The sequence below is a fragment of the Dermacentor albipictus genome, chromosome 1, assembly GCF_038994185.2.
Source record: "Dermacentor albipictus isolate Rhodes 1998 colony chromosome 1, USDA_Dalb.pri_finalv2, whole genome shotgun sequence".
Lineage (NCBI taxonomy): Eukaryota > Metazoa > Arthropoda > Arachnida > Ixodida > Ixodidae > Dermacentor > Dermacentor albipictus.
In genome coordinates this window covers 510535714-510551526 of record NC_091821.1, presented here as the reverse complement: position 1 = coordinate 510551526, position 15813 = coordinate 510535714, and the positions used below count along the sequence as shown (strand labels likewise).

General features: G+C 46.8%; 1 protein-coding gene across 5 annotated transcripts in view; it reads right to left on the bottom strand.

Moving 5' to 3' along the window:
- LOC135913372 (neprilysin-2-like) overlaps positions 1-15813 on the bottom strand; it is a 472005-nt gene that overhangs the window by 114243 nt on the left and 341949 nt on the right. For all 5 annotated transcript variants that reach the window (XM_065445971.2, XM_065445968.1, XM_065445970.1 and 2 more), the window contains exon 7: positions 5303-5609. In XM_065445971.2, coding sequence (XP_065302043.1) covers positions 5303-5609 — 307 coding nt within the window. The remainder of the gene's footprint in view (positions 1-5302; positions 5610-15813) is intronic.

Genomic DNA, 15813 nt, shown 5'->3' with positions numbered 1-15813 from the left:
GCCCCCTGCTACGCTTCCCTTCCCTTGGAATACTGTTTGTAACCCTTAATAAGACCATCTTTTATCTTCCCTCCTCATTATGTGTCCTGCCCATGCCCATTTCTTTTTCTTGATTTCACCTAAGATGTCCTTAACTCGCGTTTGTTCCCTCAGCCAATCTGTTCTTATCCCGTAACATTCCACCCATGATTCTTCTTTCGATAGCTCGTTGCGTCGACCTCAATTTATGCTGAATCCCTTTCGTAAGCCTCCAGGTTTCTGCCCCGCATGTGAGTACTGGTAAGACACAGCTGCTATACAGTTTCTGCTTGACCAGCATTGACAAGGAATACAAACTTCTTGCTTCTATTTATATTGCGGACTTTTTTATCCCTCATAATATTTAGAAGAAATGCAAACAGCAGACGTCAGTGTTAAGAACGTTAAGCTAACTAAATACGCAAGTAACATAATATGTTCTGCAGCGACACATATCGATAGTTTTTTTTTTTGATCTTCTGATGCGTTTCTTTCTATTGCGGAAATAGTGCGGCCTGTGCGGACGCCCACAACGTGAAGCACAGTTACGCTACATAGGCGAGAAAGGGACGCTCTGGAGTATAGAGGTTGTTGGCTACATCTCTGCTTTCCAAGCTCTTAGGCTATAATGGATACTTGACACCGCGGCTGAAAGCGGCGTGACAATGGAGCAATCCATGCAAACACGATAACCAACAGCCTATAACCAATAATTTACTTCGTGCATAGCGTCCGCCACCGATCACGTCCGGCCTTCGATCGCTTCTCCCTTGGCTCCCTGACCAGTCACGCTGCATGCCCCATGGAAGCAGCTTGTGAGGCTGCTAACTACGTCTGTGCCTCCAGAGTGCGGACCTCACAAGCGGGCTGCTTAAAAAGCACCGCGACTGAACGCATCGGAGCAGTTCAAGAAACCGCGAAAACGAAACAGCCTATAATCAAATGCTTTACGTCGTGCACGTATCTCTGCTGGTATTCTTACATATGTAGCTATCGCCTTGGCTGCTGCACTGCTCCTCATAGTGTCTGCTAATGAGCGCCAAAAAGCTGGCCATGGCTTTGGATACTTGAGAAGTAGAGTTGATGTGAAACGTTACGAAATAAAAAGTGCCTTAAGGCGAGTAACAAGAACCGAGCTGGACCCTGTAAAGCAAGCTATGAAAGTTATCAACGAAAATGCCAAAACATCTAAAACGTAAGTGCAAGCAGTAAAACCCAATAACGATAACAAGAAAGAAATAAATAATGAAAAAAACTCTTCTTGTGAAGCTATTCATGGACATTAGAAAAATAGCTGACTGACTTGCACCAACAGAGCCACGAGAGCAACGTGGAAATGAAAGAAATCCATTTGACCGTAGACGAGAACCTGTGTGAAAATAAAAGCAATTTGTTCTTGCATGGCTTCTGAAATTGGAGAAGCTGACGTCAAAAAGTTCATCAGGTCCCATTGATGGACAAAGAAAAGTCATACATTATAGTAAAATTTAACTCTCGTTAGGTGACAAGTTTTTAAAGCAGCAAAGAAACAAAGTGAACAATTCTAGCATCGGTTTAACGATAGTTCGCCAGTGTTCTTGAATGAGCACCTTTTTCAAGTAAATAAGATACTTGAGGGGAAAGCACTGAGCACAAATTGGGTGAAAATTGGAAATTCACTTGTGTGTTAGACGGTAAGCTGGTAATGCACAAGACAAAAAATTCCAAGATTCTGAATTGGACATGCGCAGACGACCTCGGCCCCGTACACTAAGCTGGTCAAGATGATTATTAATTAGTAAATAGAAAGGGCCTGGGGGACAAATGATAATACCAGCAGCATAAAAGAAACATTTGATGAGCTTCTAATCTACCTGTCACGAAATTCGTTTCAATAGGACAACATTGCAATAAGGGATAAATGTCCAAGGAGAGATCATTGCACAACTATGCCTGGATGTATAATCTTGTCACAACCAAGAGTGCGTGTGACACGTGGCGGTGGATAAGCTTTGTTTATCAGTAATGCGCCAAGTTTTTAATAAATAACTGATAGCTGGAGAACTCAGCGATCTACGAGAAACACTTTTTATAAGCCTTGATTGTGGTGTTATTGTTGGTGTATATACTGTCCCTAGACTAGTGCGTTGATGATGTTGTATCCGTCAAGGAAAGCGCCATGGTTCACTTTGTAGCCTCACATTTTCAACTAACAGTTGAATGCTAATTTTAATATTGATCTGTCTAGAGACCAATGGCATGGTTATCTGTTCCTTTTTGAAGTTATTCAAGCTTAGAAATTTTATATCTGAAATGGTATATCCTCGCAATGTTCTTCGACACTTATTGATCGCGTGCTGTGCTGTCTGGATAGAAATGTAGGAGCTGGGCCGCTATAACGTAAAGCTATTCCAAACTTTTTTATTACAAGGGCCCTAAAACGCAAAACTATTCGAATATGTTTGATTCCAATCTCCCTCAGTCAAATTTGCGTAACCGCCGACGCAAGCATGGGGTGGTGGCAACCCGCAGGGTTGTCTAAAGAGACCAACGAAACGCTCTCCTCATGGATAGGAGGTCACTTTTGTTTGCTTTAAAAACGAATAGCATTGCCTATGCTGAGCGGCTCATCTTACCTAATTGGCTGACGGGAGGCGAGGAGCACGCTCAAGTGGAGAGGGATTCCATGCGGCTGAGCCAAACTGTATTGTATGTAATGCCAACTGCATGCTTGGGTACCTGCGCTGTAATTTTTCAATGGCCCATTCTTCTCTTTAACTCCTTGTTTATAAAGCTTTCGTTCGTTCCGCACTATAATATTGATCAGCTGTGTAAGATTCGCTTACGGAAAGTATTATAAAAGTGAAGCCGTCTTTGCCTCTTCTTTCGTCTTTCCGACTGCTGCTGCTGCTGCTGCTGTGGGCTGCTGTGCGTACTGCGGCTGCTGCTGTCACGCACACCGTATCGGGGTGTGGTTCAGAGCCTGTATATAGATGGCAGGCGCGAGTAAGAAAGGAATGGTGACGGGAGCAGCTTGTTTTCACCACATGGCGTCGAGTGTGCACAATACCCTCTTGAGCTCCCTAGCCGTCGTCCGTTTAGCCGTTTGACAGCTTTATTATCCGTGACTCCCCTTGGAAACATTGCAGAAACTGCAGCGCTTCCCTTTTCACTAAAGTGCGAGGCCAGAGGGGAGGCAGGTAGAACTGTAGAGAGCAGAACAGAAGAAGGACAGGGAAGGGGCAGTTCCCATACAAGAGAGGGACGGAGGTGAAGTGACAAGGCAAGGAAACCCCACTACTGTACGACACCGGTTGCGGGACACAGGAAAAGCTTAAGTTCAGGGTATGGTAGACTACGTTGCTGCTACTTCTGAAAAATAAACGCCATGTAAATATGTCAAACGAGCAACTTATGCAGGGCACGCGGAAGCAGAGCGCATTAATTAAAGCGCACAGCAGGGTCCAGGTGACACTACGCAAGCGGTTGACCGTCAAATCAACACTTCTGTGCCCGCCGCTTTCGCTTTGTGGATGTGGCATTGCTAGAGGCTGTGTATTTTATCCAACCGCTCTAGCCACATTTCGACGGAGGCGAAACAGAAAACACACGTGCACTTAGACTTTAGGACACGTTATAGAACATCACGGTGTCAAGTCCATGGCCGTCCAGAGGGTCCGTGAAAGAGCGGAGAGGCTTGGGCTCCCGATTACGACATGGGAGCAGCCAGAGGCGACCCGGAGCCCCCACGGGTCTCCGCTGGCTAGACCCTCAGGACCTCAATAAAAGTTCATTGTCTGTCTGTCTGTCGCGGTGTTAAGATAATCCGGAGTCCGGCACTACCGCGTGCCTCATAATCCGATTTGGGTTTTGGCACGTATAGCCCCTTAATCGAATTCAAGTATAATACTTGTGCCACAATGCGATGTGCCCAGTAGAGGTTATGAAATATGGCGCAAAAGAATGCCTCAAGTAAACAACTCTCCCTGTATGTTCTGTGTAATACGCAGACAAACATCGGTGGTTCCTGCAAGGTAACGTTTGATGTCAACTCACCACTTTCGTGTTAGACTAAACGTTGAAGAAATTAGGCTTTAGCTGTCAACATCATCACCAATTATCCTCAATCAAAACATCCAGCATGGAATGCTACGCTTACATCGATTCCCACAGTGCGTGGAATCTGCATAATTTTAGCCACCTTGATGTTGTACAGAATCGTAGCTCCCACTTCATTTGGTCTGTGAAAACAGCGTTACGGCTTTCGTCCCTTTCCTTACACAGAAAAATAGCACGCCTCCCCTTATTTCACAAGATTAATTCCCATAATCCTCTTCTTAACCAAGAATCAGTCTAACAACTTTAAATTCACATCTTCTCGTATTGACCATCGTTATGAAGTCTTCGTTCCTCGTTGTCACACTAATCAACACTTTCATTTTTTCGTTCCTCAATTTGCAATGATTAAAAACACTTGCCCACGTTCACTGTATCTATTACGGACCCCAGTGACGTTAAAAGTGCGCTTGAAAATATTACTTAATGTTTGATTTGTGTTATTTTTTATATTTATTGTTACCATTTCTTTCTGTAACACAATTTAGCGCTTCAAAATATTCAAATGAGTAAATGAACGAATGAATGAATGAATAAATGAATGAATGAATGAATAAATAAATAAATAAATAAATAAATAAATAAATAAATAAATAAATAAATAAATAGAGCGTTTCTATAAGGTATTTAAAGGTCTATATAAGGGCGATGTCAAGCATATACTTTCCTTCTCTACTTGGTACGCGAAAAGGCATGGACCAGCTTAAACTATAACAACTTAAGCGTAACAACTTATAACAACAACCCGTAATTATATCTTGAGGTATTTGTTTTTCTCTGGGACAAATGAATAGAATAAACATATGTTAACGGATTGGATTTACACCCATGCTTACACGAATTTCCCTTACACCTTCAGCGGAGATTTGCCCATGAAGAGCTCTATTTGAAATGTTTCTTTCTAGTGAATAATTGCGTGCCATTGACTTGATATGCACTTTCTTACTTTGCTTCATTGTTTTATTATCATTGTTTGCCAATTTGCAAAACCCAGCAGGCCTACCTGCATCCTGCTAAAACCTCACATCGGTGTTGCAGTAGGTGTCAATTAATAAAAACAAATAAATTATCGGCAATGCGTTCATCTTGTCATCTTACAGGGTGGGAGTAATAATACTTTGTCTACTGCCAATGCATATTAGGCACGATGCAAGTAATAAGACTACGACGAAATTCGGAGTATACCTGCCTGGTAATCATGAAGGCTTGTCGGGTAGTTTCGATGTATGGCGTATTCCAAGCTCGCAGGCACGTTGGTGTCGTCAGCCCCGGTGCCGAAAGGAGACACGAGCAACAGCACACGAAACCCCAGGTAGTTAGCCATCCGGGACTTGGAGCCACGGGCGCTCAGAAGCTGTGTCCTGTTTAGTTTCGTAAACAGTGCCGGGTCCGGCAGTAGCACTTCTGTCTCGTTGATGCCGCCTTGAACAAGTTCGGCGAATAACTTGTCCCAGAAGAGCCAGTCGCCGAGCTCAGGAAGGTCACCGACGAGTTTCCTTCGCGCAGCGGCCAAATATAATATTTGTCAACGGATGCACGCGGAGCCGCTTTCCACAAGGATAGCCTTGTGTCATGAGTACAAAAATAAATTAAAAATAAAATAAACACTACAATGCAGCTTGTTGATGACAGCTTTAGGACGAACAAATGTTCACGTTTGAAGAGGGAAAGGACCGCGACTTCAGACAGGACGTGAGACAGAACGAGCGGTACAGCTCGTCCTGTCCGCTTCTTCGTCTCACGTCCCGCCTGCAGTCGTGCTCCTTTCATTATTTAAACGCGTCGGGCCAACTAGTCCAAGGTTTCCCATCTTGAACAAAGCTTCATGTTTGTAATAGATGTTTACTTTCGGCAGGACACCTACTAATCATGACCTGAGTGGCTGGCTCCTAGTCTTACGAGGAGGTTGATCGTCAGAATTTTCTGTGAATACGCGCCTCCAATCAGCTGTGAACAAAATCTGTCCAAAGAACAAAAATTAAAATTGGAGGGAACCTAAGCACTTATAAGCTTCGAATGCGAAATCATTGATACCCCATTTAACGCCGCTGAGCGGTTCTTTCGGTTATGAATTCCTTGCGGGCAAGTGAACGTGTTAGTACGCCTGGCGAACACCTCCTGTCTTTAGTGCAAGGCTGATGCGCTTCAATTCATGACGTCATGCTACCTCGTCCGACTGCCTTACAACCTAATGGCGACATTCCCAAGTAAGCCGCGGTGATTTTGACGTGACTGCTTCGTAATGGCGCACTTAGTAATGACATTTTCGGTACAGATGGCACGATGTCATAAAGCAGAGCGCACAGGCCTCCTATCTACAAGGTGCTAGTTTAGAACAGTCGTTAAGAAACTCGGTTTCAGAGCGTGCATGCGAAACTCACGTCCGCCAACGTTTTTGCTTTCGAATTTATTCGGTTTTTATCCTTTCTTCTTCTCTAGTGATAGCCAACGCGAAGTTAGAACGCAGGGCAAAAGCTTGCGCTTGCCGGGGACGCGCGGATAACACCGGCGTCTGAGAGCGAGGATGACGTGGCGTAAGGACGATGCTTTCTCTCCTCACTCAACGCTATAGGCGCGCCAGTGCGGGACCAGGTGTTCGCTTTCGCCTGCTCTGGTTTGTCGTGGCGTCCACACGACGTGGCATCACACCCAAAGGGAAGTTAGGGGCCGTTTCGCTGCTACGGTAGCCGTCTTTTTCGTTCAATACGCCATCTGAAGATCTCGCATCAAAATGAACGAGACCATGTATTCATGAGCAGTAGTGCCCAAAATAGTGCCCAAAATAGGATACGCTAAGTGTTTTAAGCACCTTCTTATGTTCATTATGTTACATTTGTTTGAGCGCTATGTATGTGCATACGTGATGTCGTGATCTACCTGTGTAATTATATTTTCAAGCAGTAGTGACGGTAAAGAACACAGTAGCAATGCTGTGAATGACGACACGGACTTCTATTCGACAAACCTGTGTCCACAAAAACAGGCTACACTTTTAAAACACAACGATGCCGACGAACAGAGTCGACGATTCTCGAAATCTTATATGCTGGTCAAGCGCGTCGGCTTTAATATACGACTCACCTAACGTTCCAGAGAAACAGTGCCCGCGTGTCTTCCAGAAAGTTCTACACAATTCTTATCACGCATACGTTCAATCAGACTACACAAGGTTCGGTGGCAACACACATCGGCTAGAACCATTGATAACATTCGAGAAACTTCCTATACATGCGGGCGCGTCTTGCGCTGAGCGATGAGAATTGTTTGACGGTGAACAGCGGTCACCCGAAAAAGATAAACAAGTCCCCGTGTCAGTGCCCCCTCTCAAAAAGCATTGTCCTGATGATACAACGAAAACAGGAGTGCGTAACACAAAATTACATTATTCTAAGAAACGAAGTCCGAAGTAACACAGTCCAAAAAAAGAAAGTTCAAAGGTCCAGGTAAGGAAAGTCCCAAAGTTCATTATCGGTGGTAGAACGACTTAGGTCCCACAACGTGGACTATTTCAGGTCGTGACACGCGCCGCTGTGATAGCGAAATGCCCTCCGGCATGACCCTATAGTCGAATGTGCCAATGCGTCGGATGATCTTGTGTTGTTTAAACAACACAGCGCGATCTGTGTTGTTTTATGCAGCGCTTGTAAAGAACGGCGGGTTGCACAACAAGATTGTCACCTTGCCACCCGATTACGACAAGGGGTGCAAGACGCGCACCTCCCGCTCTCCGCCGCTGCAGCTGCGAGGCGTTCAAAGAAGCGACCTTTGCGCTGGAATCCGCCGCCTTCCTCCAGCCCGCTTCGACATTGTGACAAGACGAGTTTGGTGTGTGGACAATGATTCCAGAGTTCCTCAACGCGGCGCTGATCTGACACGCCTGAAGAAGCTACCGCGGGAACGTCTTATTTTTGCGCTCTCACGGTTCAGCATGTTGCAAAACAACGAGCGTCCCTCGAGCGGCGTCGATTTTCCGGAACGGCACCACCTTCAACGCCGTCGCTTGGGCTTCGGAATGTGTGTGCCTTTGTGTCTGAAAACTGGTCTTCAGAGCAGCTGCGAGTTGGTGGTGTGTAAACGAACAGCCGCCGCGTCGTAGGACCAGCGGATCGAGTGTATAAAAACTGTGGTTGTGCGATTGTTGGACACACTTCTCTTGAGCAGTCATGTTAGACTGGTTCACTTCTCTCATGCAGTCCTGTTGGACTAATACTAATTTTTCTCAAACAGTCATGTTAGACTGAGTTAATTTTCTGTAAATAAACCCCTTTTTCCTCGTTCTCGATGAGAAGCAGTTCTTCACTTCATCAACGATCTCAGCGTAAATAAGTTGGACGACGGCATGGGCCAGCTACCTTCGAATTCATGCCGTACTCCAATCTTGGCAAAGGACCACGGACGAAGGGATTGAGCCCCCAATCCTGACAACTGGCTGACAGCGGTGAGATGGACTTTGCGACATGGTGCTGTATCTGTGGTGAGTGCTTGGTTTTTGCTTTGACTCTCTAGGCTTCATTTTGTGGTTGTTCTGTTTAGAACAGTAGGGAAGCTAGATTGTTGTGTGTTAGCTAGGTTGTGTTTTCCTAGCTAGATTTAGAGAGCAGAATCAAGGCAGTAAAGCAGCAGTCATGGAGTTAAGGACACTGCTGAGAGACGAGTTGTTGATTGTTGGTGAGGAACTGGGCCTAGATGTACGCAAGGAAATGCTCAAATCGGAATTATTGGAGCTAATTTCCAATCAGGCCAGTGAGGAAGATATTGAAATGGGATTGGAACTTCTCAAAAAGAGAGAGAAACGGGAAAAAGAAAGAGAAGAACGGGACAGAGAAAAACAAGAGAGAGAGGAACGCGATAAAGATCGCGAGTTAAGAAAAATGCAACTGGAACTTGAAAGCAAACGTTTGGAGTTGTCTCAAGGAAGTGAAGGCGCTCTGGGACGATCAAGTGAGGCAGAATCGTACCGCATGGACAGGCTATTAAAGCCATTTGAGGTCGGGACCGACATAGGCTTGTTCCTGTGCAATTTTGAAAGGACTTGCGAGAAGATGAACTTCGGCCCGAGTACATGGCCACAGCGGTTGCTGTCTATGTTGCCGTGTGAGGCGGCGGAAGTAATCGCCAGACTGAGTGTGCAGGATGCATATGATTATGCAAAAGTTAAGGCTAGTCTCCTGAAGAAATACCGCCTTTCAGCCGAAGCTTTTCGGCAAAGGTTTAGGAGCACAGGCAAGAAAGATAGCGAGGGCTATCCGGAGTTTGCATATAGCTTAAAGGCCAACCTAGTCGAGTGGCTTAAAAGCGCGGAAGCGTACGACAGCAGAGACATGATCATTGAATGCATGTGTCTAGAGCAGTTTTACAAAACCATTCCCCAAGCTGTGAAACTGTGGGTGCAAGATAGAGGTAATGTAAACACTGTGGAAAGGGCGGCTGAATTAGCCGAAGAGTACGCAACCCGTAGAAAGTTGAACGCCGAGGAGGGAAACTGGGACGGTCGAAATGGACCGCGGAAGCCATTTCCGTTCAAAAAGGGTGCGCAAGCTAGACGATCCGAGCCTGTAGACATGGCGGAAAAGCCCGCAGAAAAGAGCGAGGAGAAAGTTAACGGAGAAACCGCACAAAAAGAACAGAAAAGAAAATTCGAATCTGTCAGACCAATTCGCTGTTACAAATGCCACAAACTGGGACATATAGCTGTAAACTGCGAGAAGCCAAGCGTAGTTTTTTCCTACGTGGAGGAAAAGGATGAGAATATGGAACTTTTAAGTCCATATCTCCACGACCTGCAAGTTAATGGAAAACCATGCCGAGTGCTAAGAGACAGTGCCGCCACGCTGGACATTGTCCATCCGTCTTACGTGATGGTAGAGGACTTCACCGGAGAAGTAGCATGGATAAAACAGGTTGTAGAAGAACACAGCGTGTGTCTGCCCATGGCCAAAGTCAAAATCAGTGGACCATTCGGGGAGCTAGAGACTGAGGCTGCAGTTTCCAAATTTTTGTCACTGCAGTATCCCTACATCTTTTCGAATCGTTCGAATCTGTTACTGCGTGACAGAGGGCTCAAACTGGGAGAGGGCATAGTACAGGCATTGACCAGAGGCCAAGCTCGTAAGATCGCGGCGCTTTCGGCTGAAAATGCTCAAGCTCCTCCAGCTGAAGCAGAAAAGGGGATAGCTTCAATACCCGAATCCGAGCTAGGCCCGACGGACAAAAGAACAGTTGAGGAGAGCCTGCCAGTTGACCAGCTCAATGAGAGCGTAGCACTAGAGTGTCAGAGTTCTAGCCTGCAGGAAGAGCATGCAGACGCGCTCCCAAGCGAGACAGGGTCGTTATTATCACCGGCCTCAAAGAACTTTGATCAACTCTTACGCGTGGATAGAGAGTCACTGGCAGCTGAGCAAAAGAATGATGAGAGCTTAGCTAAATTACGGGACACAGCTAAAGAAGGCATTGCTAGGCGCAACGTAACGATACATGAGAAAGGAGGATTGTTGTATCGGCATTACAGAGATCGAAAGGGTAGGATTTTAGATCAGTTAGTCATACCTACTAAGTATAGGGAGGACCTTTTGAGTCTTTGTCATGGAAATGGGTGGTCCGGCCACCTAGGCATAAACAAATCAAAGGAAAGATTGCTTATGGAATACTACTGGCCTGGCTGTTTCAAAGATGTAGAAAACTTTGTAAGATCATGCGACGCCTGCCAGCGTTCTGGTAAACCAGGAGAGACTTGGAAAGCTCCACTGAAGGTAGTGCCCTTAATAACAGAGCCTTTCAGACGGCTTGTAATAGACACGGTAGGGCCTCTTCCAAAAACAAAATCAGGCTACAGGTACTTGTTTACCATGCTGTGTCCGGCTACCAAGTTTCCAGAAGCAATCCCTTTGAAAGAGCTCAGCTCCACCGAAGTAGTAGACGCGCTTTTGACAGTGTTTGCACGAGTTGGGTTTCCAGCCGAAATTCAGGCAGATCAAGGGTCAGTATTCACGAGCGCACTGACTTCCACATTCTTGCAAAAGTGCGGGGTAAAGTTAATTCACAGTTCTGTCTATCACCCTCAGTCAAACAGTGTAGAGAGGCGGCATTCGGTGCTTAAGCGAGTTTTGCGTGCGCTCTGTTACGAGCACAAGGAGGACTGGGAGAACTGTCTGCCGGCAACTTTGTTTGCTTTGCGAACGGTTCCACATGAAGCGACAGGGTTCTCACCAGCAGAACTAGTGTATGGGAGGACACTCCGTTCTCCACTGAGAATGTTAAGAGAGATGTGGGAGGAAAGAGGGGAGAGTCCAACCGTGGTTGAATACGTGCTAAATTTACTGGAACGGCTAAGCGCAACCCAAGAACTAGTCGGAAAGAACATGGCACTAGCTCAAAAGAACGCCAAATTCTATTACGACAGGAATGCGAGGCTTCGTACGTTTAACGCCGGAGACCAGGTAATGATCCTCAAACCTTCAAGAAAGAACAAGCTTGAAGTTCACTGGGACGGGCCCGTTAAAGTGTTGCACAAACTTTCAGAAACTAACTATGCTTTGAGAATGCCCGGTCGCAGGAAGGAAGTGAGGATATATCACTGTAATTTGATGAAGCCGTATGTAGAGCGGAGCGGAGTCGTTAACTATACTGTCAAAGAGCCGGATGGCATTGGTACCAAGTTTAAGGAGGATAGGGCAACCTCCAACTCTGAAATCGGCCTAGAAGAAGTAGTAGAACACTCGGTAAGCTCGCATGCTCTAAGACCCGAGCAGCTAGATGAGCTAAAAGGGGTGTTAGGGGAATATCTCGACAGATTCAGCGATCGGCCGGGTAGAACCGAACTGATAACGCATGAAATTGAGCTGACCTCTGCCGAACCAGTAAGATCAAAACCTTACAGGGTGTCTCCAAGACAGAGAGAGATTATGGAGGCAGAGATACAGCGCATGCTAGAGTTGGGAGTTATTGAGCCCGCTGAGAGTGACTACACGTCACCGCTAATACTCGTAGAAACCCCTAACAAGGACCCTCGTCCGTGTGTTGACTACAGGAAGTTAAATGCGATCACTAGGGATCAGCTGTACCCGATACCCAACATTGAGGAACGAATTGAAAGAGTTAGCGCTGCTAAATACATTTCAACTATAGATCTCGTGCGGGGGTACTGGCAAGTTCCCCTTTCCGAAAGTGCCAGCCGCTATGCCGCATTCATCTCGCCTGTAGGCACTTTTCGCCCTCTCGCACTCAGCTTCGGGCTGAAGAACGCGCCGTTTAGCTTCTCTAAGTTAATGGATATTGTCCTAAAGGACTTGCAGGAGTTCGCCTTACCTTATCTTGATGATGTGGCCATTTTTTCGGACAGCTGGGAACAACACGTATCGCACCTCAAACAGGTGTTCTCACGGTTGAGGGAAGCCGGCTTAACGATGAAAGCGGAAAAGTGTAGGTTTGGTTGTTCGCAGGTTACTTATCTGGGCCATGTTGTTGGTCAGGGCATGAGACGGCCGGCTGAGCTGAAAATAGCTACGATTGGAGATTTTTCTCAGCCGCGCACGAAAACGGACGTTCGTTCATTTTTGGGACTTGTGGGGTACTATCAACGGTACATTCCGAATTACTCACAATTGGCAAGTCCATTAACAGACGCCCTCCGAAAGGGAGCACCGAGTAACGTACACTGGGATAAGGACAAAGAGAACGCTTTTCAAAGTTTGAAAACGCTATTGGTTTCTCGCCCTGTGCTTCGCGCGCCAGACTACACAAAGGAATTCATAGTTCAATGCGACGCAAGCGACAGAGGTATGGGCGTGGTACTTAGTCAAGTCGGCGACGATAACGAGGAGCATCCTATCCTCTACGCCAGCCGTAAACTAAATGTAAGAGAGGAAGCCTACAGCGCTTCAGAGAAGGAATGCGCTTGTTTGGTTTGGGCCGCCCAGAAGTTGTCGTGTTATTTGTACGGAGCGAAGTTCATCTTCGAGACCGACCACTGTCCTCTGACGTGGCTCAATCAAATGTCACACAAAAACGGCCGCTTGCTCCGATGGAGCCTCACTCTCCAAGAGTACAACTTCTCCGTTAGATATAAGAAGGGAAAGTTGCATAGCAATGCGGATGGTTTGAGCAGGCTAATTTGAATTCTGCGTTTGAGGGTCCCGCCTAAATTTTAGGGTTACTAGTGTTAAATTTATTAAGCGAAGAAGATCCCCTCTCATTTAGCAGGATTCCCTCCATGATTGCTGAATTTGTCAGCAGGAATTTGCTTCAGAAATTGGCATAGTGAAATGCAGCATTTTTTTTGTTTCTGCACTTATGTTGTTGTTGTTTTTTTTGAAGCCTAGCGAGTCTAAAGTGAGAGCCAATGCACGTCATCTCGGCGCAGAGCCGTGTTGTGGGGTTCATTTTGCAGTTGCCTGTCCTTGTTGGATGTTTTGGGGCGGTGACATCAATGCACAAGTGGTCGCTGCGAGCCAAGACATCGATCCCCCCCTGACCAGCAGCCGTTCTCTTCCTGCCTAGCGGTTGTCAGCGCTAGACAGTCGAGACTTTTGGGGCCATGGAGGCGCTGTAAAGAACGGCGGGTTGCACAACAAGATTGTCACCTTGCCACCCGATTACGACAAGGGGTGCAAGACGCGCACCTCCCGCTCTCCGCCGCTGCAGCTGCGAGGCGTTCAAAGAAGCGACCTTTGCGCTGGAATCCGCCGCCTTCCTCCAGCCCGCTTCGACATTGTGACAAGACGAGTTTGGTGTGTGGACAATGATTCCAGAGTTCCTCAACGCGGCGCTGATCTGACACGCCTGAAGAAGCTACCGCGGGAACGTCTTATTTTTGCGCTCTCACGGTTCAGCATGTTGCAAAACAACGAGCGTCCCTCGAGCGGCGTCGATTTTCCGGAACGGCACCACCTTCAACGCCGTCGCTTGGGCTTCGGAATGTGTGTGCCTTTGTGTCTGAAAACTGGTCTTCAGAGCAGCTGCGAGTTGGTGGTGTGTAAACGAACAGCCGCCGCGTCGTAGGACCAGCGGATCGAGTGTATAAAAACTGTGGTTGTGCGATTGTTGGACACACTTCTCTTGAGCAGTCATGTTAGACTGGTTCACTTCTCTCATGCAGTCCTGTTGGACTAATACTAATTTTTCTCAAACAGTCATGTTAGACTGAGTTAATTTTCTGTAAATAAACCCCTTTTTCCTCGTTCTCGATGAGAAGCAGTTCTTCACTTCATCAACGATCTCAGCGTAAATAAGTTGGACGACGGCATGGGCCAGCTACCTTCGAATTCATGCCGTACTCCAATCTTGGCAAAGGACCACGGACGAAGGGATTGAGCCCCCAATCCTGACACGCTGTGTTGTAAAGGTTACGAAAGGCAGGACGGCATCGCAGGTCTTGTGTTAGACATCGACGTAGATTGATAGCATATCGGCGGTATCGCATTTAAGCGCTCGCTAAGTTCATTCGTCTGCGAGTGGTAGGCAGATGTCTCCCTGTGGCTTGTCTGAATGTATTGCATAATGGCTAGGGTAAGCTCCACTGCGAAGGCAATTTCTCTGTCGGTAATGAGGACCTCTGGGGCGCCATGTCGCAGCAAGTTGTCCTCCACGAACTTCGACTTTTCGGCTGCACTATCTTTCGGCAGAGATTTCCTTTTGGTGAAGCGGTTGAGGTAGTCATTAGCCACAATGATCCACTTATTTTAAGATGTTCAAGTCAGAAAGGGTCCCAACAAATCCATCCCAATCTGCTTACGTCATCGGCAACGAGGCTCGATCGGCTGTAGTAATCATGCTAGCTTTCTCCTTGGTGTCTTGCTTCGCTGACACTCTCCGTGTGTCTTAACGTAGCGGGCGACGTCGGCGGTAAGGTGCGGCCAGTAATACATTTCCTGTATCCTCGATGGCATGCGGGAGAATAGTAGGTGCCCAGGGGTCGGATCGTTGTGTACGGTGTGCACTACTTCTGGACGCAGCGCCGGCGGAATAACAAGAAGGTAGTTGGCGCACACTGCTAAGAAGTTCTTTACAAGTAGGTTGTTTTGATTCGAGAACGAAGACAATCCTCGCCTAAATGCCATAGGAGAACGTCGGTGCTCCTTTCCAAGTACTCGACGAGGCATTTTAGCTCTGGCTGTGCTCATTGCTGTTCACATAAGTGTTGCGCGCTTATTATACAGAGGAAGGCCCTGTCATCCTCGTTATCTTGCGACTTCGGGCCAATGGAGGCGCATGATAGGCAATAGGCATCAGAGTGTTTTTGTCAGGACTTGTAGATTACTGTGATGTCATATAGTCACGTGGTAGTGACGTTAAAGAACACAGTAGCAATACTGTAAAAGACAAAACTAGCTTTTATTGGGCGAACCTGTGCTCACAAAGGCAGGCTACACTTAAAGCACAACGATAGCGGCGAACACAGTTGGCGATCGTCAAAAATCTGATCAGCGGGTCAAGCGCCTCGGCTTTTATACATCAGTCATCAAATTTTCCAGAGTAATTGATAGGACCCGCGTGACTTCCACAAAGTTCTACGTTATTCGTGTCGCGCGATGAAATTAGATAACACAAGGTTCAGCGACAACAGACAGCGGATAGAAGCATCGATAACTTTCCAGAAACTTCGGATACATGCAGGCACGTCCCGCGCTGTGCGACACCTGTTAGGCGGCGAAACCTGGTCACCCGATAAAGACAAGTACACGTGTCAATATCCTTGCAATTTGA